A 27,474-nucleotide genomic window follows, 5' to 3' on the forward strand; every position below is an offset into this window, starting at 1 on the left:
GTGCAGTAAGTATTTGCTCTCACTAGTGCCCATCACTAGTGTTAATATTTGCTCTTAGGATAGTGTTCATTCACAACATTTGGTAAATATCCACAGTGTTATACCTTGGGTCAAAGAAAGCCAGCATGAAAACAGTAGTACAGAATGGAAAAGAGCTCCATCCTGATGCAGTCAGATAGTGAAAAAACTACAGAGACTAACTGCTTCTACACAGGCAGAGGAAATGCCATTCTGTGCCTGTCTGTGGAGTGGGCAGCTCTGGCACAGGGCAGCACGCAGGCTGCAGCACACAGGCTCCCTCATGGCACGGAACAGAATTCTGGATGGCAGTGGAGAAAGGACAGCCCCTCTCCTCACTGATCCTACCCCCTCCTCACCCACTGTGCAAAGGGAGCCCAGACCCTTCTCTGCCCCTGTCTCCTCCTAAGGGCCTGCCTCACAGCCTCCTTACCCTGGTCTCAGGCGGGGACTTCTGCCACGTGGGGATCACTCACCTGTGCAGTCTGTGCCATGCTCAGTGTGGGCGCTCTGACAGCTCACAGCCAGACCCCATTTGTCACTCCTGTGGTCCCAGTGGTCACAGCCAATTCTCCCTGTTGTCAAGACGTCACCATCGCACATTGTGGCTCCTTCTGCACACGTCCATCCCCAAGGCAGCTCTGCCACGTCCCTGGTGTCCTACACTGTGCAGCACCGGGAAACTTTCTGACCCTAATCACAGTGCCAGTGTGGACACGAGGGGGAGGGCTGTGATGACAGCAGTGTCCCGAGGGTCCTGGCTTCCTGCCCTGTGTTCCAGCCTTGCCCCTCCCCTCCTTTTCACCACCAACGCCAGGAAACAACTTGAAAGAAACATTGGACAATTCACAGTGGTCACTTTCTCCACACTTTCAAGGGCAAGTAGCATTGGTAAAAGGTCACCAAGTCCTACAATCACTGGATGGTACCGAGGTGTGATGACCAGGACAGAGCAGCAGGGAACATTCTTGAGAGTTAGTTTCTGTTTCTTGATCTAGGTGCTGGTGATATGTAAAGAGCCATTCTCTCTGCACCTTTGAAATTTTCTTTTAAAAACAGTTTTGGGTTGCAGAGATGGCTTAGTGGTTAAGACACTAGCTTGAGAAGCCTAAGGATCCAGGTTTAATTCCCCAGTACCCACACAAGACAGATGCATGTGGTGGTGCATGCATCTAGAGTTGATTTGCAGTGGCTAGAGAACCTGTAGGGCCCATTCTTTATCTCTCTTTTGGTTTTTCAAGGTAGAGTCTCACTCTAGTCTAGACTGACCTGGAATTCAGTATGTGGTTTTAGGGTGACCTTGAACTCATGGCGATCCTCCTACCTCTGTCTCCTGAGTGTTAGGATTAAAGGTGTGCATCACCATGCACAGCACTTTCTCTCTCTCTCTTAAATAAATATTTAATAACATTTTTGACAATGTCCACACATATAGGCATTATATCATGTTCATATGCTCCTCCCACCAAACCTTCGTTTTCCTTTTTACTTTATTTTTTTGAGGTAGGGTCTCACTGTAGCTCAGGCTGACATGAAATTCACTATGTAGTCTCAGGGTAGCCTTGAACACAGTGATGATTTTATCTCTACCTCCCAATTCCTGGCATAAAAGGTGCATACCACCACTCCTGATCCCTTTTCCTTTTTCCAAGTGCCCCTTCCACTGAATCCCTTCTTCGTTCCAAGTGTTTTCTCTTCCAGAGGACAATAATAGTGCAGAGTCAGTTGTAAGAGCACATATCAGTTCTGGGCTTCTAACATTTTAAGAAATGATTCCTTTACTCTTATTTTGTCTATTTAAAAAAATATATTTCATTTATTTGAGAGAGAGAGAGAGAGAAAGAGAGAGAGATTGAGAATAGGAATGGGCATGCCAGGGCCTCCAGCCACTGAAAAAAACAAAAAGAAACAGATGCATATACCCCCTTATGTATCTGGCTTACGTGGGTCCTGGAGAATTGAGCCAGGGCACTTTGGCATTGCAGGCAAATGTCTTAACCACTAAACCATCCCACCTGCCCAATTTGCCTGATTCCAGGAGAAAGCTCTTGCATGTGCCTTCACCACAGGCAGCTCTGCAGACCTATTCCCATGTTGCTGTCTCATCTCTTGCCTTCCCTGGCTCCCTTGTCATCTTTAGCTTATCGATATGATGAAGGAATGGGTTGAAATGGAAGAACAGAAACCTAATATTCTCAAAAAAATATCTTCCTAGACAGAATTACATCTGTGAGCCTGTCTCTTGAGTTGGTTGGGTGGGAGTGGGAGTGAGAGGATGAGGAAGGAGGTGAGGGCTCCTCATTTTGTCCAGAGGCAACACCTTGCTTGCAGAACCTGGAGGTGTGACCCTTCCCCTCTGCTGCTGCATCCTGTGTCTCACTGACTTCTCAGTGTAAAACGTGGGCTGTTTGGTGCTGCTGAAGGGAAACATTCTTCTCTTTCATGTCATTTTTATTCTGATGAGTTCCTCAGTTTGGCATTGTGCTCTCGTGTGTGTGAAGATGTTCGACCTGCAGGCACAGCTCTTGTAGAGAAGCAGAGAAACTCTAAACACTAGGAATTTCATAATGCAGACAACAGCACGGCCTCTGTGCAAACTGGGAGTCACGGCCCATGCCTTTAATCCCAGGATTGGGAGACAGAGGCAGGAGGGTCACTGTAAATTTGTGGCCAGTCTGGGACTGCAGAGTGAGTTCCAGTTCAGCCTGTCTTAGGGTAAGGCCCTACCTTGAAAAAAATTTAAAAAATACAAATTAATAAAAATAAATAAGTAAATAAATAAAAATTCTGTGCCCAGCATGTAAGAAGATGAACACACATTGAGTCAGAAATGATAATGCATTGGAGATGCCTTCTATTAAGTCCTCTGAGTTCTCCCTAGATTACATAGTGTGTGCACCTGGACTGCAGTTAAAACCAAACCACCTGGGCTGGAGAGATGGCTTAGCGGTTAAGCGCTTGCCTGTGAAGCCTAAGGACCCCGGTTCGAGGCTCGGTTCCCCAGGTCCCACGTTAGCCAGATGCACAAGGGGGCGCATGCGTCTGGAGTTCGTTTGCAGAGGCTGGAAGCCCTGGCGCGCCCATTCTCTCTCTTTCCCTCTATCTATCTGTCTTTCTCTCTGTGTCTGTCTCTCTCTCAAATAAATAAATAAAAAATTTAAAAAAAAAAAACAAACCACCTACTGTTCTTGCAGCACTTGTATAAGGATTGAGAAGAAAAATAGGATAGTTGGTTCCATGACAAAGTTAACAGAGATGAATTCCATCATCTCTATTTTCTTGACTGTTTGGATGCAATGTTGTGAGACTTTTCCTTGACTTTTTTTTCTTGTTTTGTTTTGTTTGGTAGGGTCTCACTCTGGCCCAGGCTGACCTGGAATTAACTATGTAGTCTCAGTGTGGCTTCAAACTCTCTGCAATCTGTCTACCTCTGCCTCCTGGATGCTGGGATTAAAGGCGTGTGCCACCATGCCTAGCTTTTTTGCTTTACATTTTAAAATTTATAGCTTTCCCTTTCTTTTTTTCTTTTAAATATTGGTATTTATTTCCAAGGAGAGAGAGGGACAGAGATAGAGAAAGAGAAGACTGGGTGCTCCAGGGCCTCTAGCCACTGCAAAAGAACTCCAGATACATGTGCCACCTTGTGCATCTGTCTTCTCATGGGTACTAGTGAGTCTAACCCCAGTCTTTAGGCTATGTAGGCAAGGGCTTTAACTGCTGAGACATCTCTCCAGCCCTACAATTTACATTTCTTCACTGCATGTCTTACATCTATTTTGAGTTCATGTTTAATTTTCATAGAATCCTTGGGCTCTCATAATATTAAATACTATTATTTGTAAGCATGGACACTTCTGTATTTTATTTTTTAATTTGAGAGAGATACAGAAATAAGCAGAGAGAGAGAGAGAGAACGGACACACTAGGGCCTGTAGCCACTGCAAACGAACTACAAATGCATGCACCCCCTTGTGTATATGGGTCCTGGGGAGTTGAACCTGGGTCCTTAGACTTCACAGGCAATTGCCTTAACCACTAAGACATCTCTCCAGCTCCATTTTTTTTAATTAATTAATTAATTAATTTTGTTTTTTTGAGGTAAGGTCTCACTCTAGCTCAGGCTGACCTGGAATTCACTATGTAGTCTCAGAGTGGCTTCCAACTCAGGGCGATCCTCCTACCTCTCCCTCCTGAGTACTGGGATTAAAGACATGTGCCACCATGCCTGGCAGTGTCTGTTTCTTTATGTAGGCACTGGTAATATGCAAAAATTCATTCTCCGCACCTTGGAAAATTTCTTTAAAAATATTTTCGGGGGTGCTGGAGAGATGGCTTAGCCATTAAGTGCTTGAATGTGAAGCCTAAGGACCCCGGTTCAAGGCTCAATTCCCCAGGACCCACATTAGCCAGATGCACAAGGGGCGCACGCATCTGGAGTTCGTTTGCAGGGCTAGAAGCCCTGGCGCGCCCACTCTCCTCTCTCTCCCTCACTCTCTCTCTGCCTCTTTCTCTCTCTGTCTGTTGCTCTCAAATAAATACATAAAAATAAACAACAACAACAAAAAATAAAGACCATCATGCCTGGCTTATTAAAAAAAATATTTTGGGGAGCTGGAGAGATGGCTTAATGGTTAAGCGCTTGCCTGTGAAGCCTAAGGACCGTGGTTGGAGGCTCGACTCTCCAGGACTCACGTTAGTCAAATGCACAAGGGCGTGCACGTGTCTGGAATTCCTATGCAGTGGCTGGAGGCCCTGGCGGGCCCATTCTCTCTCTTCCTCTCTATCTGCCTCTTTGTCTGTCATTTTCAAATAAATAAATAAAAATAAACAAAAAAAACTTTGAAAAAAAAATAATTTGGGGCTGCAGAGATGGCTTAGTGGTTAAGGCACTTACTTGCCTGTGAAGACTACGATCCAGGTTCAATTTCCCAGTACTCAGGTAAGACAGATGCACTAGTTGGTACATGTGTCTGGAGTTCATTTGCAGTAGCTAATTCTTTTTTTTTTTTTGATTTATTTTTATTTATTTATTTGAAAGCGACAGACAGGGAAAGAGGCAGAGAGAGAGAGAGAGAGAGAGAGAGAGAGAGAGAGAGAGAGAGAATGGGCGCGCCAGGGCTTCCAGCCACTGCAGACGAACTCCAGACGCGTGCGCCCCCTTATGCATCTGGCTAATGTGAGACATGGAGAATCTAACCTGGCTCCTTTAGCTTTGCAGGAAAACACCTTAACCTGTAAGCCATCCCTCCAGCCCTAATTTCTTTCTTTTAAAAAAAAATTTTGTATTTATTTATTTGATAGAAGGAAAAAGGGAGAAAGAGAGAAAATAGGCACACCAGGGCTTCCAGCCACTGCAAACAAACTCCAGTTGCATGTGCCACCTTGTGCATCTAGCTTATGGGGTTCCTGGGAATCAAACCAAGGCCCTTTGGCTTTTCAGGTAAGCACCTTAACCACTAAGCATGTCTCCAGCCCCTCCCCTAATTTATTTTTTTAGTGTATAATTTTATTATTGACAACTTGTATACTTACAGATAAAAAACCATGATAATTCCCTCCTCTCCCACATTTTGAGTTATTTTTGATATTTGTATTTATTTATTAAAGAGAGAGAGAGAGAGAGAGGTAGCTATAAATAGGATGGGCATACCAGGGCCTCTAGCTACTGTAAATGAACTCCAGATCCACGCTCTGCTCTGTGCATCTGGATTACTTTGCTACTGGGGAACTGAATCTCGTTCCTTAGGCTTCACAGGCAAATACTTTAATCACTAAGCCATCTCTCCAGCCACCCCCTTCAATTAATTTCTAATATTGGTGGAATTTTTAGGCTTTTATAAGCATAGATCTCTTTCTACTTGCTTTCTGATTTAGATGAGGAAGGTTGTAGAAATGGATTATGATCAGAGTATATTTTGTATATGTATGAAGGAATGTTGTCAATAAAGAATAAGATAAGAGCTGAGTGTGGTGGTGCACGCCTTTAATCCCAGCACTTGGGAGGCAGAAGTAAGAGGATTGCTGTGAGTTTGAGGCCACCCTGAGACTACATAGTGAATTTCAGGTCAGCCTGAGCTGGAGTGATACCCTACCTATGGAAAGAAATAAAAAATTCAAAAAATTAGAATAAGTTATCTCCTTAGTCTTTAAAAATATATTTATTGATGTATTTTCAAGTACAGAAAAATAGAGGGAAGAGAGACAGAGAGAGAATGAATGCACCAGGGCCTCCAACCACTGCAAACAAACTCCAGATGCATGAGCCACATTACATCTTTACCTGGGTACTGGGCAGTTGAATCTGGGTTGTTAGGCTTTGCAGGCAAGCACCTTAACTACTGGAGCCATTTCTCCAGGGTATCCCTGATCTTCAATGAGAATGTAACAACCTCAATTGATGAATGTCACAAACACTGAAGTAGCTTTCCTTAAGGTTTTTGGGTGGGGATCCAAGGTGAACTCATTTTCCTGTGCAGAAAAGGTTAAGAGACTTAGCTCACTAAGAAGAAAAAATGCATTTCATTAAAGGAGACATTCGGAAAGTGTACACTTGCACAATCCTTTTCATAAGCAAGGGTGTACCCCAAAGCCAGCCCACATTGTAAGAGAATCACACAATTTCCTTCACGCAAAGGTGAGTGGAGTTGAATCTGGGAATGGAGATGACTGGGGTCCAGGAGCTATGCATGATCATTGGCTTTTTTTTTTTTAAGAGTTCTGTGACATGATTGTGGTTCACACACAGGGCTAAGAGTCCTTTTAAATTCACTCTCTAACAAGGTAAAGGAAAGAGACATTTTCTTAACACTTTTCTCTGCCACTGTTCATGCCAACATTCGTACAGATGTCTGTCTGTGCATCAGCACAAAAGGGCTGAAAATGGCATACCCAGTGGTCAGAAATTCTCTAATATTTAGCATCACGGAACTGTTCTCTAAGGAGAAACTTAAAAACAGAGAACAAACAGAGTCAGTCCAGTAGAAGAAGAGAAAGCAGCATCAGGAGGAGGACACTCTGAGCGGCTCTCAGCTCAGGGGAGTTTGGTGGAGCAGCTTGGGGTTCCGCAGGTAGAGGACATGCTGGTGGTGCCTGTGCAGAAGCAACACCATGTAGCCACTGGCCCCACCCGTGACAGCCTGAGACAGGACATCTCTGAAGACCATGAGGGAAAGAAAAGTCCATTTTATTAACTGACTTCCTGGTAGAAAAGAGCAAAAATGATAATGTCTACTGTTTGCAACATGTTCAGGCTGATACTTCTGATGGAATGGAGAAGGTTCACACTTAGCAAGGTATTCAGAATCCACAAGGAGATAAGCATGACAAGCGTGTGCCATGCAGATATAAGCTTGAGCCTCCCTAACCCTGACTTTCTGGGGCTGATGGTGATGCCTTGGGCCACCGCGAGGAGACCAGTGGTGCAGGTTGAGAGGTCATGGGCCATGCTGTCCATACAAACAACTCTCTTACAACCTATGTCCTCTAAGGAGTTTCTCAAATCAATGGCTCCTAATGTTCTGGGCAATGCTTTGGAAAGAAGCGTTAGGATATTTATAGCAGCCAAGTGGGTAACGATAAGTTGGGCAGTTTTCTCCCCAGGGCCTCCTCTAAAGCCAAGCACATAGCTCACAGAGACAGAGGGTACCCAGGGTGCCAAGCCCAGTGAGAAAGGCACAATGGTTCCCATGACAAGGTTCAAATCCATTTCTTTCTTTTATTTTTGGCTTTATTTATTGTTCGGAGCCATTGCATTTGCATCAACTCTGAGGTATGTTTGCATGAGGCTTGAAGGATTGAGTTGTGTGGCCATTTGCTTTTCTGGCATTGTGAATTGTGACTTTATTGCTTGGAATGACTTCTTGACTGCTCTGGGTACATATGAGGAAGAAGTTACTTGCAGGATAAGACTTGTCGGTTCCGTTATCTTTATTGAGCCTTCTGTACTGAGAAGTGGTCAGTGCACCCCTGCCACCGCCCATGATCAGGCACACGACTGTAAAGGTGGACGAAGTTGTTTTGATGGAAACTTCTGTAAAGGGCACTGGAAATTAATGTTATTGATTAATGGTGCTTCAATGTGTATATAAGCAAGCATGAATTGAGGCTTCAGTCCTGAACTTGAGTCCTTGTTTATATCTTTGTCTCTTGTTTTTCTCTTTAATCCTCACTCCCCATCAGGTTCTGTTCAATTTTGCTGGCAGCCTCCAGCAATTTATTTATATTTATGTTTACTTATTTGAGAGAGGGGAAGAGGCAGTGTGTGTGTATGTGAGAGAGAGAGGATGGGGGAAGGGAGAGAGGATGGGTGTACCAGGGCGTCCAGCCACTGTAAAAGAACTCCAGATGCATATGTCACCTTGTGCATCTGGCTTATGTGGGTCCTGGGGAATCAAACCTGGGTCCTTCGGTTTTGCAGGAAAGTACCTTAACCACTAAGCAATCCCTCCAGCCTATCTTTATATTTTCATAATTAATTTTTTCATGAGAGTAAAAGTGAGAGAGAGAGAGAGGGCACCTATATCTACTACAGTTTAACTCCAGATGCGTGTGCCATGTTATTGGCACACATGGCCTTAGGCGTATGCGTCATCTTGTGTGTGAATAAGTAAAAGAACTATGGGGTTTACCCACCTTGCCAGCTGTGGCACAGACTTGGGGTGGTTTCCTCCTTTTGCCAAGATAGGGGATCACGGGTTGTATTTGTATCTTCAGGGATTGCAGGGTTATTGGCACCCCAACAGTCCCATGAAGACTTCTATTGTCATAGCTGTCACTGTGTCAGGAAAAAGGCAACCCTTTGCAGAGATACAGTCCCGAAAGAATGGTGCTCCCTCTCCTTCCATAATTACTGCACTTGCTTGTGCCAGAAATCACCTCAGGATTACTTAGGGGTTAGTTATTTGAAACAAAGTTGTGAACTGAGAAAGTAAACAACTAACCAATTTCCTGTGGCAGGTTGTACTTTTTGGCCATATTTCCTGCCCACAAACCCAAGCTGTGACCAGCATGGGAAAAGGATTGTGTGTCACAGAATTAAGTAAGTCACTTCCTCTTCTATCAAGTCCTTCTCTCTCTCTTTCTCTCATTTTTTTTTAATCTGGAAAAAAAGATTAATCATGCTTGAGAGATGGCTTAGTGGTTAAGGTGCTTGCCTGAAAAGCCAAAAACCTCACTTCAGTTCCCCAGGACCCACATAAGCCAGATGCACAAGGTGGCACATGCAGTGGCTGGAGGCCCTGGCACACCTATTCTCTCTCTCTCTCTGTGTCTCTCTCTGTCTCTCTCTCTCTCTCTCTCTCTCTCTCTCTCTCTCTCTCTCTCATTTTCTTTCTTTCAAATGAATAAAAAAAAATATATGATGGAGAATGGGATTTCAAAGAGGATAGTGTCGCGGGGGGGAGGGAGGGAATTACCATGGGATATTTTTTTATAATCTTGGAAAATGCTAATAAAAATTTTAAAAAATATATTTAAAGGGCTTAATGGTTAAGAGCTTGCCTGTGAAGCCTAAGGTCCCTGGTTCAAGGCTTGATTCCCCAGGACCCACCTTAGATAGATACACAAGGGGGCGCATGCATCTGGAGTTTGCAGTGGCTGGAGGACCTGGCGCGCCCCTTCTCTATCTGTAGCCCTCAAATAAATAAATAATAAATAAAATTTGCTTTTAAAATATTTTTTAAATAAATTAATTGACAATATGCATTGATGTGTTCCTGGGCTCCTTCGGCTGCTTCATGGTCTGTGTGTCTGTTTTCAACATTGGAGCGCACTGCTGGAATGACGAAATCAAGACAGTGTAGCAACTTGTCTTCTTTTTACTTCTACTTTTAGGGACTTTTTTTCTTTCAGATTTAATTTAGGTGGCTTTCTCTATCTCTGGGGACAAAGTCAAGGATGGGAATGTGTTCATGAAGGAAGCCGTTGGCAGTCAACCAGGGTAGGAGGTTAGTGGTAGTGGCTGAGAAGTAATCCTCTCACATGAAGGGCATATCCAGTGCCACACTCGATCCAATCCCACAAGAAAGGCATTTTCTTCCCCATCTATATAGTGCTTACAATATTTCACTGGTCCCTTGATCAGAAGTAATCGGGTGATAATCATAAGTAATAATAATAATCAGAAGCAATAATCAGAGGTAAATCAGGACATGATGCTTTTGAAAATTGTTTAATGAAATATTTTGCCCATCAGACACCCTCCACAGCAGAAGACTTTCAGCAATAGCTCCACAGTATTAAAGCACACAAATGGATTAAACACAGTGGGTTTGTTATATCACACATGAGAAACCAAGGGCACGTGGGTGGATAATTCACTGGCTCCATGTCACCATCAGGTCGTCTGTGGTTTCCAACACACAGGCTTCATCCTCCTGTTGCTTCCCTGATGTGCCCCCCCCCCCACGGTCTCCTGACAAAGTCAAAGGCAAAGCGAAGAGACCTCTTCTTGATTCCCGCACGCTTGTGCATGTGCTCCAGTATATTCCATCACATAGCTCTGTGTGTGTCACAAACCCATCCAGCCGCCGTGGAGAGGTGCGAGACCACAGCGCTAACCAGACTAAGTCTTCGGTTCTGTGTATGGTGTCTGCCTCCCTCCACAGACAACGCAGGGTACAGAGGTTATATGAATAAAATAATTTTCTTTTGGGAAGGATGAATGAGGATAGTATTGTTGGTTACCAGAGGTGATATTACCAAGCCATATTGCTGTGCTCTACCACCCAAACATGAAAATGGAATGAAAAAAAATGGAGAGTGTCATTAACTCACATCAGACCATAACTAGGTTTTCAGACAGAGCCTTTGCAGAAGCAATGTCATCCATGTTTGTGTTGAGTACTAACATTCAGAAATGGCACCAGTGGTTTAACTGTCATTACACACTGCTTACTTGCCACATGTGCTTACATTTGGTTGTTAATAACAATATACACCTCAGATCATGGCTAAGAAAATGAAAGACAGTTTTTGAACCATAATGTTTCAGGCTAACAAGAGGATATGAAGCTACTTGAATATTTGACTCCAAGAATATGGAAACACAAATTCATGGGGAGAAACAAAGAAAAAGAGAAATGAGATGTTTAAAAACCCTGGAACATGTAGAATAAATAGACAATTAAACACTGGTCTTTTATTAATGTTACAACAATTTGGAGCAAAAAGAAAGGAATGAAGCTGGGTGTTGTGGCACACAAATTTAATCCCAGCACTGCAGAGTCAGAGCTAAGAGGATCTCTGTGAGTTTGAGGCCAGACTGGAACTACAGAGTGAGTGCAAGGTCCGCCTGGGCTAGAGTGAGACCATAACTTAAAAAAATAAAAATAAAAAGAGAAAGAAAGAAATGAATGGGAAATTGCATGAAAACCATAGTGACACTGCCTGTAATTACATAGAGAAGAGGATTTACAGGTAGATTAGCCCAGGCACAGTTATATATTGAAAAATTGCGTATGGATTTTTAGCTCAAAGCAAATATTTAGGTCCCTTCTGTTCATGGAGGGATGTGTGTGCAATGTAATTTCAGCATGTAGTGACCACACCAGGATTTAGCCACATGGACATCTCTGCTGATCAAGACAAAGGGACTGAGAACAGCATAACCAACTTGTAGAAAAGTTTTAATCATATTGATTATGTGATCATATGTTATCATAGAACCTATGTAGAAGGAGAAAATGAAATCTACCCAGAAGAAGAAAAGGAAACAGGTCATGAGAATGAGAGTGCTCAGTGTGGCTCTGATTTCTGGACTGGAATTGTTCACACACTTGGAGCTATGAAGGTAGAGGACATGCTTATGATGTTTATACAGATGGAGAGCCATGGACGCACTGCTCCAGCCCATGAGACTCTGAAATACAGCATCGCGAAGAGCCATGAGACAGATAAAAAGCCACCTCACTATTAGCCTGGATGGGAGCAGATAGCAGTACCCACTATACATGTGAACTCCAGATCTGTTCACAGTTCTGACTACTGTGATATAATGCAGCAAGTTTGAGCTTATCAAAGAATTTAACATCCAAAAGAGGAGGAGATAGGGAAGAACCTGTCCTGCAGTCTGTGGTTTGAGTTTTCTCCACAGGGTCATTCTGGGGTTGATGGTGACAGCCTGGACCATGCTGAGGAGACAGGTGGTGCAGATGGAGAGTCCTCGAGCCATCCTTCCCAGAAAAACTACAACTTTACAGCCAACCTCACTTAGAAAATTATTGAAATAGAAAATAATGGCTGTTTCACTGATAGTTATGCTACAAATAATAAGTATATTTGAAAGTGCCAAGTGAATGAGGATGAGGTCTGTGCATTTCATCTCATTCTTCATGAGAAAATTATACATATATCTCACAAATATTAGTATATTCCCCACAAGTCCAGGTACAGTAAGAAAGAGGCAGATTATTGTCTGGATATTCCAAATCATCTCCTAACTATGCACAGAACTAGAAAACACATTTGAAAAACTCAAGAAAGAATGTACTATTCATTGTCGTGAAAGGAATCAGTGTATAGACTCCAATGAAAAAGCACCTCTTGTTGGTTATGTCTTTTTGTCTTTTAAGGACTGTTAAGTCCAGTTATTTTCTCTGTCAGAAATGCCCTAGTCTATAAGTCAATCCTTCTTAAAGTCACGACCCATGGATATGTGACCACTTTGTAAGTGATCTTCTTGTTTTTTCTGTTTCTTCTCCTTCTATGTTTGAATGAAAATGTGATTTTGAAGAAAAAAAAAACCTATTCATCAGTTTCATGTCTTACAAACACATATAACTTTCCATGTCAGCCTGAATTCTATTTATCCTCCACAATTTGGCATCGTCTCCATATTAAACTTATTTCTGAATAATTTAAACTCCCCCCCCAAAATGAAACATTATCACTTATCTTGACCCAGGAATATATGTAACTTCCTCAAGCTGATCTTGGTCAACCACAGCCCTTCATTGCTATCAGGCACTCACTGTTCACAAATTGACTCAATCTTTAGTCTGGTATACTCTTCCTGAACTCACCAGTGTTCAATGTGTATCTGCTTCCTTCCTGTCTGGGACAGTGAGAAATCCTGACAGACACCATTTTAGTCTTGAGCGTCTACACATTCTAGCATAGTGATGGCTATTAGATGGTTCATATTATTTATGAACAAGTTATTAAATGAAACCCTGGATCTAAAACTGTACAATAATCACAGAGCTGATCTGGCAAGCCAATCTGGAGAAATGTTCCAGTTGGTCTCTGTTCTTACGATTTTTAAAACTGAAGGGCCAGGAGAAGCTAATCCACTCTGGCACACTGAGTGAGTGTTTAGTAGAGTGCACTCACATGCAGGACGAGGTGAGTGTCCAGGCTTCACCAGTCCAGTGAACGACATGGACTATGCTTTAAGCGATTGATAAATGGTAGTTAAATTTCAATGTGAATGTCTCTGTATTGGTATTCCTTTTTAAAAAATTGTTTATTTATCTATTTTGGAGAGAGAGAGAAAGAAAGAATGGGTGTGCCAGAGCCTCCGGCCACAGTATGTGAACTCTAGACACATCTGCCACCTTGTGCATCCAGCTTATGTGAGTACTGAGGAATTGAACCTGGATCCTTAGGCTTCACAGGCAAGGGGTTAACTGCTAAGCCATCTCTCCAGCCCAGGATTGGTCTTCTTGTGGCTGGATAAATATTTTAGATACTTCTGTCTCTTCTCTGACTCATCAACAATGGAATTTGTAATGAGGAAATGGTCATGCCTTTTCTACTCAGTGCTCTACTCACAGTGGGTAAGTCATGAACACAGGTCTATGGAAGTGCTGGCTATGTGGAGAGAGGCTTATGTGTACATTTCAATAACCTTTCACAAGCTTCTCCCCTCCAGCATTTAAGAAATCACAAAGTGCAGTCAGTATGATTCTCCTGAATCCAGCATTTCTGGCAGGAAATGAGTTGTGGGGGCCAGGGGAGCACACACGTTCCATTTGCCAGAGAGCTGGTTAAACCTGAGAAAGATAAAGTCCATGACTCACAAGAACACCTGTGCTGACAACCATTCCGAATGTCAAATCATGGTTTCTCTCTTCCCCAAATGCATGACCCTGAGCACGTTACACTAGGCCACTCGAAGAGCCACTGACCTACGGTGGTGTGTTGTACCACGCAGTTGTCCACGACGACAGAGTGAGCGGAGGCACAGTGCTTAGGAAAATGCTCAACAAGCATTAAGCACACATGCTCTCATCCACCCCAGTGGTATTTGCTGTTCTTGGGTTGGTTTTCTCCCTCTACTTTCTGTAATTTTCCATTGTGCTATACTTTGGGTCTAGGAAAGGAGAATATGAAGGATAACAAATGTAGACAGTAATACAGAGTGGAACAGAGCTCCATCCCAAGGAGGCCGGCTGATACAGTCTAACTAATGTTGTGAAGAACAGTCAAGGCCTTGGAGAAACTGCAGAGAATCAGTGCTTCCTCACATGCAGGTGACCTGTCATCCTGTGCCTCTATCCCTCCCTGGCCTGTGAAATGAGCAGCTCTGGCACACGGTACCTCACATGCTGCAGGACACGGACTCCCTCATGACATGAAACAGAATTCTGGATGGCCGCTGGGAAATGATGGGCCTTTTGCCTGATTCTGCCACTTTCCTCTGTCACCGTGACATGAGAGCTCATCCACATCTCCCCACCCCGCCCTCCTGCCCTGCCTTTCAGCTTCCCTTCCCAGGTCAAAGGCAGGGACTTCTGCCACGTCTGCAGCACTCACCTGTGCAGTCTGCGGAAGCTCGGTGTGTGTGCTCTGACAGGTCACAGCCTGGCTGTGTTATCACTTCTGGGTAAGGGAGCCCCCAGTGCTCATGGGTAATTCTCGCTGTCGTCAAGATGTCACCATGAGGAGTCCTGGCTTCCCCACGGGAGCCGGGCTCTGTCTGCACACCTCTGTCCCTAAGGCCAGCTCTCCACTTCCCCTGGTGCCCTGACATTTGCAGATCCCAGAAACTTTCTGATCCTAATTACAGTGCCAGTGTGGACACAGGGAGGAGAGCTGTGATGATGAACAGTGTCCTGAGAGCCCTGGATTCTTCAACTTCGTTTCAGTCTTGCCCCCATTTCACTACAAAAGCCAGGAGCCAACTTGAAAGAAACACTGGAGAATTCAAAGTGGTCACTTTGTCAACATTTTCAGAGTATAGTAACATTGACAAAAGGTCACCAGCTGTGAGACTCAGTGGGTCTTCAGGTTTGATATCCAGGAGAGAGCAGGGAAACTCCCTTAGTGCTAATGTCTGTTTCTTCATCTACTGATGGTTGTAGGCAAAGAGTCAATTTCTGGGCTGTAGAGATGACTCGGGGGTTAAGGTAATTACCTGCAAATCCCAACAACCAGAGTTCCTTTCCACAGTACCCACAGAAAGCCAGATGCGGGAGGTGGCACATGCATCTGGAGTTCATTTGCAGTGGCTGGAGGCCCTGGTGTGCCCATTTTTTTTCTCTCCCCCACCCTGCCTCTTTCTCTCTCTTACATAAATTTAAAAAAAAAAATTAAACTGCAAACAAAAGGCTAAAAGCCTCAAGATATAGGTGGTGGAGTGGAGAGTCTTCCAGTAAGTTCTTGGCTTTCTACTACATAACTTGCAGGGACCACTGTTGGTTAACGCCATTGATGGTTTTTCACCTCCAGTGGCTTGCAGAGCACTTTCCAGCACCATGAGAGCTAGTCAACAGGGAGAAGGCTTCCAGCTCGGTTCCAGTTTTACCCCCACTTTTTAAAATATTATTTTATTTATTTATTTATTTATTTTTGTTTTTCGAGGTATGGTCTCACTTTAGCTCAGGCTTACCTAGAATTCCTTCTGTAGTCTCAGGGTGGACTTGAACTCACAGCAATCTTCCTACCTCTGCCTCCCGAGTTCTGGGTTTAAATTTATTTTTTATAATTCACAACTTTCATGATGGTAAGCAATCATGGCAATACCCTTCCTCCCCCCTCCCCACTTTCTCCATTGAAATTCTTCTCTCTTCATATACCCTCCCCCTCTTAATCAGTCTCTCTTTTATTTTGATGTCATGATCTTTTCCTCCTATTATGATGGTCTTGTATAGGTGGTGTCAGGCACTTTGAGGTGAGGTCATGGATATCCAGGCCATTTTGTGTCTGGAGGAGTCCTAGCTTTCCTTTGGCTCTTACATTCTTTCCGCCGCCTCTTCCGCGAAGGTGTATAAAAGATATTGCAGTGCTGAGCACTCCTCTGTCACTTCTTCTCAGCACCATGATGCCTTAATCATCCCAAGGTCACTGCCATCAGAAAAGAGAAAGTTCTGTAATGAAAAAGTGAGAGTAGCATTAATATATACGAATGAACATTAAGAGAAGTGCTTACTGGGCAGCTTGATGAGCATAGTATATACATTTAGCCAGACAGCAGCAGACATTACCCCCCTAGGGCTCATGACTACCCCTGTGGTAGACTTTAAGTATCAGGGATATATTACCCCCTATGGCGCAGGCCTCCAGTCAAATTAGAGGGCTGTTGGTTTCCCCTCAACAGACGTCCCACTATTGCACCCATTGGCTCATTTGGCCTGGCTTGCCAAATATAAGGCTTGCAGTGTCCACTGTTGAATATTTTCACTGGTGATTTCTCTCTCTCCCATCGAACTGCATGCAGTGTGGCTTTTTCTAGCGTTCTGTCAGCTGGTCTACATGGAGGAGGTTTTCAGCTCAGTTCCAGCAGGATTTCTCAGTGACCTTGCAGCCCAATTATGTGGAGTCTTCAGCAATAGTGACCCCCACTTTTTAAAGAAAAAAACAAAAATCCCAACGCATCAGAAAAACACAGTTCTCAATGTGCAAACCCTTAGTTCATGGAGGAATGAATGGGTGTCGAAAATAATTTCATTTCGTGAGCACACTAGTGTTTAGCAACATGGAAATGTCTGCTGATAGGGATAAAGGGGCTGAAAACGGCAAAATCAAGTTGTAAAAGTTTTAATCATTAAGATTGTGGAATCATATGTAACTATGTAGAATGAGTAAATGAAATCTACCTAGGAAAAGAAAAATATTTTATGGTTTTAGTACAAAAGTTTTGTTTTTTTTTTTTCTCCCCATTGGTGAAATGCTTCTTCATAAACATTTCGTTTCTTGGCTGTTACTGTACATGGAATTTTTTTTCTTTTAATTCCTTATCTGCATCGTTCGCTGTGTACAAACAAACAGAAGTGATGTTGCTATACAGATTTTGTGCTTTGCAAATTTGTGGAACTTGTTTGAGGGCTACAGGTTTGCTCTTGATTGATTTATTATTTTGATATTGGTTGTCGCTGTGAAGCCCACGCTGCCTGGAACTCCTGGTCATACGCCTGTGTGAAGCTCCGTGGGGCACCGTGCCGGAGCGGCGCAGGCGGCAGGGGTCTCTCCGAAAGACCTGGAAACCTTCCTCCCCGCACCCCCCGCCTCACGTAAGCCCAGGCTGGCCTGCGGGGGAGGAATGGTCTCTTGGTTCTGGAACCCGCGGCCAGAGCCCAGAAGCATGCAGGAGTCCTGCGGAGATCCCGGCGGGAATCTCAAGTGAAGGCTCATGCAGATGTTCTACAAGCAGAAGCCCGAGAGTGGCTTCGAGAATTTGGTAAAAACTGGATTTTGATACGTACGTGTGTGTGGAGGAGGGGAGGGCGGCGGCGCGCAGAGGGGCCGAGCGCGCTTCCCTGGAGCCCGCGGAGCCTGGCGGTGCCCTGGGTGCCCCGCGGGTCCCGAACCAGCCCGCGTCCCGAGTCACCGGACAGGGACCTTTGTTCCCTTTTGCAGAATTTTATTTCTAGGAACATTTAGAACTAGAACAGAACGAGGTCGAAACATTTTTCAAAGAGCCAAAATTAACTAAACAAACACACAAATAAATAAGAAACGCTTCATTTGGCAATAGAATAATTTACCTTTAAGTAGAAAACAGACAGGCATTTTTCATCTGGCTACTTAGGAAAAGGTAAGCTCCTCCTGCCGGTTAGATCAGTTGGTCAGATCGTGGTGCTAATAACACCAAGGTCGCAGGTTCGATTCCCCTACAGGCAAGTTACTTTTAATTATACATTATAATTAAATTATAATTTAAATTATAATTTATATATATATATCATCATGAAGAGGGGACCGGGTCCACACCATGTTACTCTTCCTAGGATGCTACAGCAGGACACTGTTAAATTATGCCTCAACCCCCGTCGCCCTGCCCCTGATGGGAGCTCTCTTAGTTTCTCGTTTCCCTCCTTCCCCTCAATCGACTTTAGGACAGAAGGAAACGCCCCTCCGAGAACTTCGCTTGCCCAGGTGTTCTCGGAGAAGTTCCCTGATAGCTTTGCTTCTTGAGCGATGTCCCTCCGGCACTCCTAAGCTAGCGGTGCGCCCTTCTGTGTGCATCATGGAGACCCGGTGTCTTGGTCTTCTCCATTAAGTTAAAAAAAAAAAAAAAAAAATCAAGGCGGGGCTGGAGAGATGGCCCGGCGGTTAAGGCACTAGCCTGCCAGACCAAAGGACACAGGTTCGGTTCCCCAGTTTCCAAGATGAACGTAATATACACGCGCTTTTTCCATCCCAAGCTTTATGATTTGTTGTTTTCACAGCCGCCAAAACATTATTGTGTTTCCGCTCGGTTTCGAACCGAGGACCTCTCGCGTGTGAGGCGAGCGTGATAACCACTACACTACGGAAACCACACGGCAGACCTCACACTTTCCCTCCATGGTGGGCTCGCGGGCTCGCGGGCGCGTCCTGCAGAAGTCACACACGTCCACAGAAACAGAACAGCGACAATAAATAAATAAACCAAAACCCCAACCAGCAAGGAGTAGGGATGGAGGTGCGGCACTGGGCAGGGGTCAGCGCGCTGGGCGGCGGCTGCGTGGACCGGGTCCTCGCGTGGAGAAGCCCTGCGCGGTGCACGGGATGCGCGCGTGTGCGCAGAGCGCGCGGACGGGGGAGGGCAGGGACGGACATGGCTGGAGCAGGAGACCCTTGAGAGAGAGAGACAGACAGACAGACGGTGGGGGGGGGGAGAGGGGGGAAGGAGGGGGAGTGAGGGGGAGGGGGGAAGAGAGAGGGGGGAGGGAGACTGTGACGGCTGAAGACCTTCCGGAGAGCGCTGGGTAGACGGCTGGAGCACGGAGGGGCGTTAGGAAAAGGCTTTCAGTTTTGATATCACAGTGGCTAGAACTGGGAAGCTGGCGTCTTTGGGTAGGCAGCGGACGACGAACCACGTTGTTCTGTCTACAAGAGATGTTGGAATCCGAGGCTGAGGTCGAAGGAGCAAAATTTGGAGGATGTGGGCATCGATCCCACTGCCTCTCACATGCTAAGCGAGCGCTCTACCGATTGAGCTAATCCCCCGCCACAGTCCACTGTTCACATCTCAATTTATTACCCACAGTCTCTGGAGCCCAGGGGACCATAAGCCGAGTCCATTCATTGGTTGCCAGCTCAAAGACCACTTTTTTTTTTTTTTTTTTTTTTTTCCTGTCAGAGCCCAAGAAAGGGAAGTAGAAGGAAGTGGATATTATAATGGTTTGGTTCCATCAAATCTCAAATCCCAGCAGAAGAGCCAGGCTAGATGTGGCCTTTAGAGATGGCAGGGTTATCTTTGGTTCTTCAGTTTGGGGTTCTAATGAAACTCCTGAGGCATGCTAACCTTGTGAGGTAGAGAGGTTTACTTAAGCTCAGTTCTGAAAACGGTCCTGGTTTTCCTTGTCAAGCCAATCCTGGGGCTAGACAAATAGTGTTAATATCCAGTCTCAGGTCCTCAAATCCCAGGTATTCCTTCACCACACAAAGGCCCCAAGGGAGGGAGGGAAGGTCAGAGACCAGAGACCAGAGACCAGAGAGCACCGTGGGAACGTGTCTGCAGAAGGCCAGAGACCAGACAGCATCATCGGAACAGGTCTGCAGCGTTTCCGAGGGGAAGGTTCATCCAACTACCTTCTCCATGGATCTCCTCTGCGAACTGGAAGGTTCACGAGGGACCAAGACCACGGAGAGCACTGAGGCAAAAGTGAAGCTTTTGTTCGGGAAAATCACGAGCTGCCAAGACTGACCCTCAAGGGGGGAGCAGTAAACTTGGGATCACAGACAGTGGACTGTATAGAGCTCTTCAGCTGGCGGAAGGTGAAGAAGGGGGGAGTAAAAAAAAGGTTTCTTTAGGGGAGATCTAAGACAGCCAGGGTGTGTCACCAGAACACTGACCAGGTGTCCTGAGACAGGAGGGGGCAGGAAACCTAGACCTGGGGGCATTGCTAGGCAAGGAAGGGTCAATGGTGGGAGGTCCCTTGAAGAATGTGGATGGCCCACTCCCTGGTATCTGCCATCCTCCTGCTGTCCTCAGTGACTCCGTTTTGTCCTGACCTCATACTAATGGGCAAATAAAGGTTACATACATTACTTCCTAAAATGGCTTTAGGGACCTAGAACTGATATGTGCTCCTTACATCTGCTTCTGCAGTCTTTCTCCTCAGGGTCTGGAAAATAATTGAAAAATATGAGTTTCCAGAGCCAGAGTAATTGATTGACAGCTGAAAAGACAGTAGAGCACAAACATTGAAGAGATGGTAGCCTATGAAGAAGAGGAGATATTTTTAGCACCTTTCTGTGAGGTGTAGGAATTGGCTCATGCATAAAGCCAGTAAATATGCCTAAACAGACAGTACCATCTGGGAAGTTCCCCTGCTGCTCTGACATGGGCACAACAAAGGAAGACCAGCTACTGACTCTAGCTCCTGGTAACCACTTACCAGTGGTACCACACTTTGAGAAGGTTGAAAGAGCAGCCACTTGGAATTCTCAGGTGTTTTCCCAAGTCTCTACGTGGCTTTGATAGTAAAAGTGGCAAGACAGGAACAAACTCCTAGAATCCAGGGACCTTGGGCCCTTGACGTCCACACAGCTCTCCTTCTCATGGCTACATGGGAATAGTCATTACGATCAAAAAGTTTCTGTTCTTGACAAATTGCAGGGCACCAGGAACGTGACAGAGCTTGCCCTGGGTTGGAGGTGTACACAAAAGGATAAAGATCCCCTGGTGAAGCCACAGCTCCTCGTGGTGACATCTTGACAGCAGGGAGAGTTGGTCTTGAACACTGGGACATCAGGAGGGGATAAACAGGACCTGTCTGTGAGCCATCAGAGCTGTTTTCAAGGTGGCCACCCTGAGCACGCCACAGACTGCACAGGTGAGTGCTCCGGATACTGCAGGTGCAGCTGCCTTGGATCTCGGAAGGGAAACTGAGGCAGGGCTGGTCAGAAGCAGGTGGTGGGAGAGGAGGGTCTGGGATGCCTTGTCCCTGTTGGAGAAGAAGATGGAAAGACCTGGGAAAAGAGGGCCAGTCATTTCCCAACCGCCTTCCAGAATTCATATTTCAGTGTTACGAGGGAGCCCATGTGTGGCAGCGTGTGAGATGCCCCGTGCCAGAGCCACTCACTGCACAGGCCAGGGAGGGATAGGAGGCACAGGATGGTATTTCCCCTACCTGTGATGAAGCGGGTTCCCTGCAGCTGCTCCACAGCCATGTGTGTGGAGACGTGTGTAAGCCAAGTATGTCTTTCCCCCACTAGCACAGGACTTGTGTAAGCAGTGGAGTCCTTCACTATTCTGAGAATGGGCCACACTTACCTAGTTCATTGTGGTTTCATTTACTTTGAATTTCCACTTTGTTGAATCTAAACTACAGCACTAACATTATAGAGATCTGTAAGGAAATGTACATGAGAACATGTCATAATACTAACAATTGCTTTGGAAAATGATTCATACTTTTTAAAAACTTTTATTTTTCGAGGTCATGTCTCACTCTAGCTCAGGCTGGCCTGGAATTCACTATGTAGTCTCAGGTGGCCTCGAACTCATGTTGAACTTCCTAGCTCTGCCTCCCAAGTGCTATGATTACAGACATGTGCCACCATGGCTGATTCGTTTTTTGTTTGTTTGTTTTTGTTTTTTTTTTTTTTGTTTTTCGAGGTAGGGTCTCACTCTGGTCTAGGCTGACCTGGAATTAGCTATTAACTATGTAGTCTCAGGGTGGCCTAGAACTCTTGGCAATCCTCTTACCTCTGCCTTCTGAGTGCTGAGATTAAAGGTATGCACCACCATGCCTGGCTTTTTTTTTTTTTTTAAGTTTAGTTGATTTATTTCAGAAAGAGAGAGAAAGAGGCAGATAGAGAGCCAGATACGTGTGCCACCTTGTACATCAGCTTATTTGGGTCCTGGGGAATCAAACCTGGGTCTTTTGGCTTTGAAGGCAAAGGCCTTAACCACTTGGCCATCTCTCCCGCCCTGATTCACACTTTCTGAACATTTCTATACACTATATTCTTCAACTCAGGCAGCTCTTAGTGTAAAGCTTCATGGTACAAAGCAACACCTCTAAGTTACAGGTGAAAACACTGTATCTATGGAAGGTCAAGTATGTTTAATGTAATGCACATAGGAATTGAGAAAGCCAGGATTTGAATCCAGACTGGCCAATTGCAAACCATACTCTTGTGAAGCCAGAACTTTATGTTTCTGAATATTGTTATGTTTCTCATGCATGTGGCGTCTGTATAACTTACTCCACCCCATTTGTTGCAGAAAATGGTATCTTGCTTAGATTAAGAAGGATAGGCCTGGGTTCAATTACCCAGTACCCACCAAAAGCCAGATGCTCGAGTGACTCGTGTGTTTAAAGAGTTCTTTTCTTCAAAGGAGAAAGTGGCGGGGGGAGGGAATTAACATGGGATTTGTTTTAATAATCATGGAAAATGCTAATAAAATTTTTTAAAAATATATTTTAAAAAACTACAAAAAAATAAAAAAAATAAAGAGTTCTTTTTCAGTAGCGAGAAGCTCAGATCTAGCCATATCCTCCCTCTTTCTCTCTCTCTCTCTTTCTCTCTAAAAACTATCTCTCAAGTTAATAAAAATATTTTTCAAGGAGCTGGAGAAATGGCTCAGCTAGTGAAGGTGTTTGCTTGCAAAGCCTGAAAACCTGATGGCCTGGGTTCAGTTACCCCATACCCATATAAAGCCATATGCACAAAATGTTGCATGTGTGTGGAGTTTGTTTACAGGGGCAGGAGGCCCTGGTGTGCCCTTACTCATTCTCTTTTTGTCTGCCTCTTTATCTATCTCCCCCCCGCCTCTAATAAATGAAGCTATCTCTTCTCACCAGACATAAAGTACATGGACATGTGTAGCTTTTCCAGACGAGGTTAGGCAATGTTTAGGAATTCCATGACAATTTGGTTATTAGAAATTCTGCTATCTATGCCTTTGAAAACAAAGAGGTGTGTAATTAAATCCTAAGCAGCTCAATGCTGAGCAGTGTTGCAAATGAGCACTAACTATAATTTATAAATCCCTTAAAGGACAGTCCATTTCATTCACTAGGTTGAGGTAGCCCTAGGAATTTCCTTCATCGCACATGGGAGGACAAACTAAATACCCTGCTGAGTGTGTCACCCAAACAGACTGACTTCTTTAGGCGATTTCGATTAAACAAGTGTAAGAAAAAAAAAAATTTCTCCAGATTGGCTCATCACATCATATCTGTGATTGATGTTCAGTTCTAAAATCAAGACTTGTATAAAATTAATTCATGAACTAGTTTCAAGCATGTAATAGTGGGTGCTGGATAGCCTGGATATGATAGTATGTGATGCTCTGCTCTACAACACTATGCTACAAAACTAGCGTATCTCAGAGTTTCTCAATGTCCAGGACACGAAGGAAGCAGGTCCACAGGAAACATAGTCTGCTGAGTCCAGGGAAAGTGTATGTGACTAAAATCTGAGCTGCTTCGTGAATGATGGAACAACTAGGGATTAGGAAGGACAGTGGTTGAGCAAAGATCCTCCTGGAGATATCATATATGCTCCTGTGGCAAGGGAATTGCCAATGTTACATTTGTTTGGATGAGTTGCAATGATTAAAATTAAGTTTGATATGGAGAGGATGTCAGATTGTGGAGGACAAATCAAACCCAGGCTGACATGTGAAGAATATATACAGATATTAAACTAGCAGATTAATTTCTGCCTCAAAAAAAAAACAGAAAAAAATGATACCATTTATAAAATTATCACACATATCAGTGTGTAATTTTAGGAAGGACCTTTCTGAGAAAACAATTAGACTCAATGGTCCTTAAAAGACAAAACACATCAGCAAAGTGTGACTTTGATTGGAGTCTAGAAGACCAGACCCTGAGATGGTACCTGTTTTCTTGGGATTTTTGTTAGGGAAATAATCTCAGGAGAAATGGAGAGGAATAACAGGAGAACTGGGAGGAAGAGAGAAAGTACCTTCAATATGATTCCTCCCTCTGTGTGCAAGATTGGGAGCACAAGTTCTACCACAGTTAGTGCCATCTTCAGCCAGAGGGCTGGACTTTACTCTCCCACATCACTAACCTGTGTGTCACTTGTGGCCAAAGTGAGGAGAGGGGTGTGCCATGTAATTTCTCGTGTGCCTAACCACAATTTTCCCCAGCAGCTACAAGCCTCTGTCAGTCTATATTCTAGTGAGAGATGGCTGCACGTGGGGAAGCATAAGGTGAAGCACCAAGGCCATACTGTACCTCGAGGCCAAGCTTGTATGTGAACAATGAAGGTTAAGGAAGCATTTGAAGTAAGTACCCAGGCTTGTGTTATTTTAGAGACTGCAAAACGGTGCTGTGTCTCTAGTCTATTTCTGGGAATAATCACTTGACATTCCTGGATGACGGATACAGAGATGGAACTTTGGAGAAGGCAAGTAGATGCATTATCACAGGATCTGTGCCTGGATGGTACTTTGTCGGGAGCCATAGAGCAAAAGCTTCTCCATGTTGCCTGGGCCTGCTCATAAACTGACTCATTACTCAGAAAGCTGGTACATCCAGCTTTCCGTTAGGTACTTCTGGAACCGGTCAGCAGGCTGCTTACAGAATCTTATCTTTTGCAAAAGGCCAGTTTATGGTCAGGATGTGAAACCTGGTGCAGTCAGGATGTTAAGCCAGTGAGGCAAGATTAGATGAACACCTAATTACATCCCCTCTAGGTTTCCTAACAAGTCCTTGCCCTGGCCACGTCCCCTTCCCCCTACAACTCCTTGCCCTGACCACGTCCCCTTCCCCCTACAGCCCTATATAAACCTACATGTAAGAATAAACTCTCGAGGCCGTGACAAACACCTAGCACGGTCTCCTTCTTGTGTCTGTTTGCCTTCTTTCATTCAGGTTAATTTTCACCTCGCTTCTTTGTTCGACTCCCCGCTAGCTGGGGCAGTACTTATCACCACCTCGTTGTGAAAGGAAGCAAGATAACAAGAAGAAAGCATAAAACATAATCCAGTGCCTGCTGTGACAGAATTATGAATGTTAAGATATTTCTGAAGTCATTACTTTCATGAGAATAATAGGATGCCTCACTTGATTTTCTTAAAGGCTTATTTTCTACTTCAGTACATAAAGTTGGAAGATCATTTGGAATGACATCATGGATAAAGTAATCTGTCTTGTCTTTACTGGACCTGGAATTTTAGGAAATGTACTAATATTTGTGGAGCTTGTATGTATTACTGTCACAGAGCCTGAGAAAAAGCCCATAAACATGATCCTCATTCACTTGACACTTTCAAATGTACTCATTATTGGCAGCACAGTTTTCAGAGACGCGTGGACACTTTTTTATTTCAGGAACTTCCTAGGTGATGTTGGCTGTAAAGTTGTGGTTTTTCTGGGAAGGATGGCCCGAGGCCTCTCCATCTGCACCACCTGTCTCCTCAGCATGGTCCAGGCTGTCACCATCAACCCCAGGATGACCCTGTGGAGAAAACTCAAACCACAGACTGCAGGACAGGTTCTTCTCTATCTCCTCCTCTTTTGGATCTTTAATTCTCTGATAAGCTCCAACCTGCTGTACTATATCACGTCAGACACGAGTATGAACAGGTCTGGAGTTGGTACGTATTCTTCATATTGCTATCTGCTACCATCTAGGCTAATGGTGAGGTGGTTCTTTATCTCTCTCATGACTCTCCGGGATGTCGTCTTCCAGAGTCTCATGGGCTGGAGCAGTGCGTCCATGGCTCTGCTCCTGTATAAACATCACAAGCGTGTCCTCTACCTTCATAGCTCCAAGTGTGCAAATAATACCAGCCCAGAAATCCGAGCCACACTGAGCACTCTCATTCTCATGACCTGTTTCCTTTTCTTTTATTGGTTAGATTTCATCTTCTCCTTCTACTTGGGATCCATAGTAACATATGATTATATACTCTCAGTGATTAAAATTTTTCTACAATTTGGTTATGCTGTTCTCAGCCCTTTTGTCCTGATCAATAGAGATATCCATGCTGTAAAATACTGGTGTGCTCACTAAATGCTAAAATTACATTCTACAACATTCTTCCAGGGACAGAACAGATACACGTGTATAAATACTTTATCTAATGCCTTTTTATTAAGAAAATTATTTTGCTGTATAAGTAAGTCTGGTCTAGAACTGTCATCCTCTTGTTTCTGTGATTTCAGATGGACACCACTACACTTGGCATTGTCCTAATATTCTAATGGATAAAAAAAAATCAGACCAACTAAAATTAACAAAAATGAATGTACTTTAAAGAATAAAAGAAATGTGTTATTAGACATCTAAGACTAGCTGAGGGTTTCCAGGAAGTGAGAACACCTATATTCTTGTCAAACACATATTGCAATCCACCCTATGATCTCATTTACTAAAAATGAAGGGGTAGTTCCTGACCAACATTTTATGCAATGTAAATTCAGAACCTATGCTAGTTATGTGTATACGGCTAAGTAAGGGCAACTCTGTCTTGAAAAGCTCATGTCCATACACGCTCACCTTGGTGTGCCTTCTTCTTTTCCTCCCCCACCTCCTTCCCTTCCCTCCATCATATTAAAAAGTTTTTCTTAATAAAAACCAGCTTTTCTTCATACCGACTTGTACTGAGTTCCTTTTCTAAATTGAAGTCAAGAGTCCCAGGGTGAAGCTGGGCGTGGTGGCGCACGCCTTTAATCCCAGCACTCGGGAGGCAGAGGTAGGAGGATTGCCGAGAGTTCGAGGCCACCCTTAGACTACATAGTGAATTCCAGGTCAGCCTGGGCCAGAGTGAGACCCTACCTCGAAAAACCAAAAAAAAAAAAAAAAAAAGAGTCCCAGGGTGACCTGGACAAGGACCTCTGAAACACATGCACAGGCAGCAGCGTGGGGCGAACGCAGTGTTTCTTAGCTGTGAAACTTCTTACAGAGCCCTGTGCTGCAAAGCTTGGCCACAAATACAAATGATAACACATAAAAAGTACATTTGGGGCTGGGGAAATAGCTTAGTGGTTAAGGTGTTTACCTGCAAGGCCTAAGGACCCTGGTTCAATTCCCCAGGACCCACATAAGCTAAATGCACAAGGGGGCGCATGCTTCTGGAGTTTGTTTGCAGTGGCTAGA

The 27,474-nt window shown here is 44.4% G+C and overlaps 2 protein-coding genes, 2 non-coding genes and 1 pseudogene across 4 annotated transcripts; 1 reads left to right on the top strand and 4 right to left on the bottom strand.

Moving 5' to 3' along the window:
- Positions 1-6,842: 6,842 nt before the first annotated feature.
- On the bottom strand, positions 6,843-7,705 carry LOC123454194 (annotated as a pseudogene).
- Positions 7,706-11,515: 3,810 nt separating this feature from the next.
- LOC123454196 (putative vomeronasal receptor-like protein 4) lies at positions 11,516-12,448 on the bottom strand. The gene has a single exon (XM_045132834.1). It carries the CDS (start codon positions 12,446-12,448, stop codon positions 11,516-11,518), a length of 933 nt encoding a protein of 310 aa, XP_044988769.1.
- A 6,195-nt stretch (positions 12,449-18,643) lies between these two features.
- On the bottom strand, positions 18,644-18,716 carry Trnav-cac. Its single transcript has one exon. It is a non-coding gene; the product is annotated as a tRNA-Val (tRNA).
- Positions 18,717-18,856: 140 nt separating this feature from the next.
- Positions 18,857-26,388, top strand: LOC101614463 (putative vomeronasal receptor-like protein 4). The gene is made up of 3 exons (XM_045132835.1): positions 18,857-18,939; positions 20,850-20,874; positions 25,486-26,388. The coding sequence occupies exons 1-3, from the start codon at positions 18,857-18,859 to the stop codon at positions 26,386-26,388; spliced, it is 1,011 nt and encodes a 336-aa protein (XP_044988770.1).
- Trnaa-agc lies at positions 19,317-19,389 on the bottom strand. Its single transcript has one exon. It is a non-coding gene; the product is annotated as a tRNA-Ala (tRNA).
- Positions 26,389-27,474: the final 1,086 nt, after the last annotated feature.

Source organism: Jaculus jaculus, chromosome 13 (assembly GCF_020740685.1).
Source record: "Jaculus jaculus isolate mJacJac1 chromosome 13, mJacJac1.mat.Y.cur, whole genome shotgun sequence".
Lineage (NCBI taxonomy): Eukaryota > Metazoa > Chordata > Mammalia > Rodentia > Dipodidae > Jaculus > Jaculus jaculus.

What these genes read in the sequence shown, in the direction of transcription:
- LOC123454196 (XM_045132834.1), bottom strand. Translation starts at nt 12,448, where the DNA reads ATGATTTGGAATATCCAGACAATAATCTGCCTCTTTCTTACTGTACCT.
- LOC101614463 (XM_045132835.1), top strand. Translation starts at nt 18,857, where the DNA reads ATGGAGGTGCGGCACTGGGCAGGGGTCAGCGCGCTGGGCGGCGGCTGC. An exon ending in GCGTGGAGAAGCCCTGCGCG is followed by an intron (nt 18,940 to 20,849) that starts GTGCACGGGATG and finishes TGTTTTCCCAAG; the next exon opens with TCTCTACGTGGCTTTGATAG. An exon ending in ACGTGGCTTTGATAGTAAAA is followed by an intron (nt 20,875 to 25,485) that starts GTGGCAAGACAG and finishes TAAAGTTGGAAG; the next exon opens with ATCATTTGGAATGACATCAT.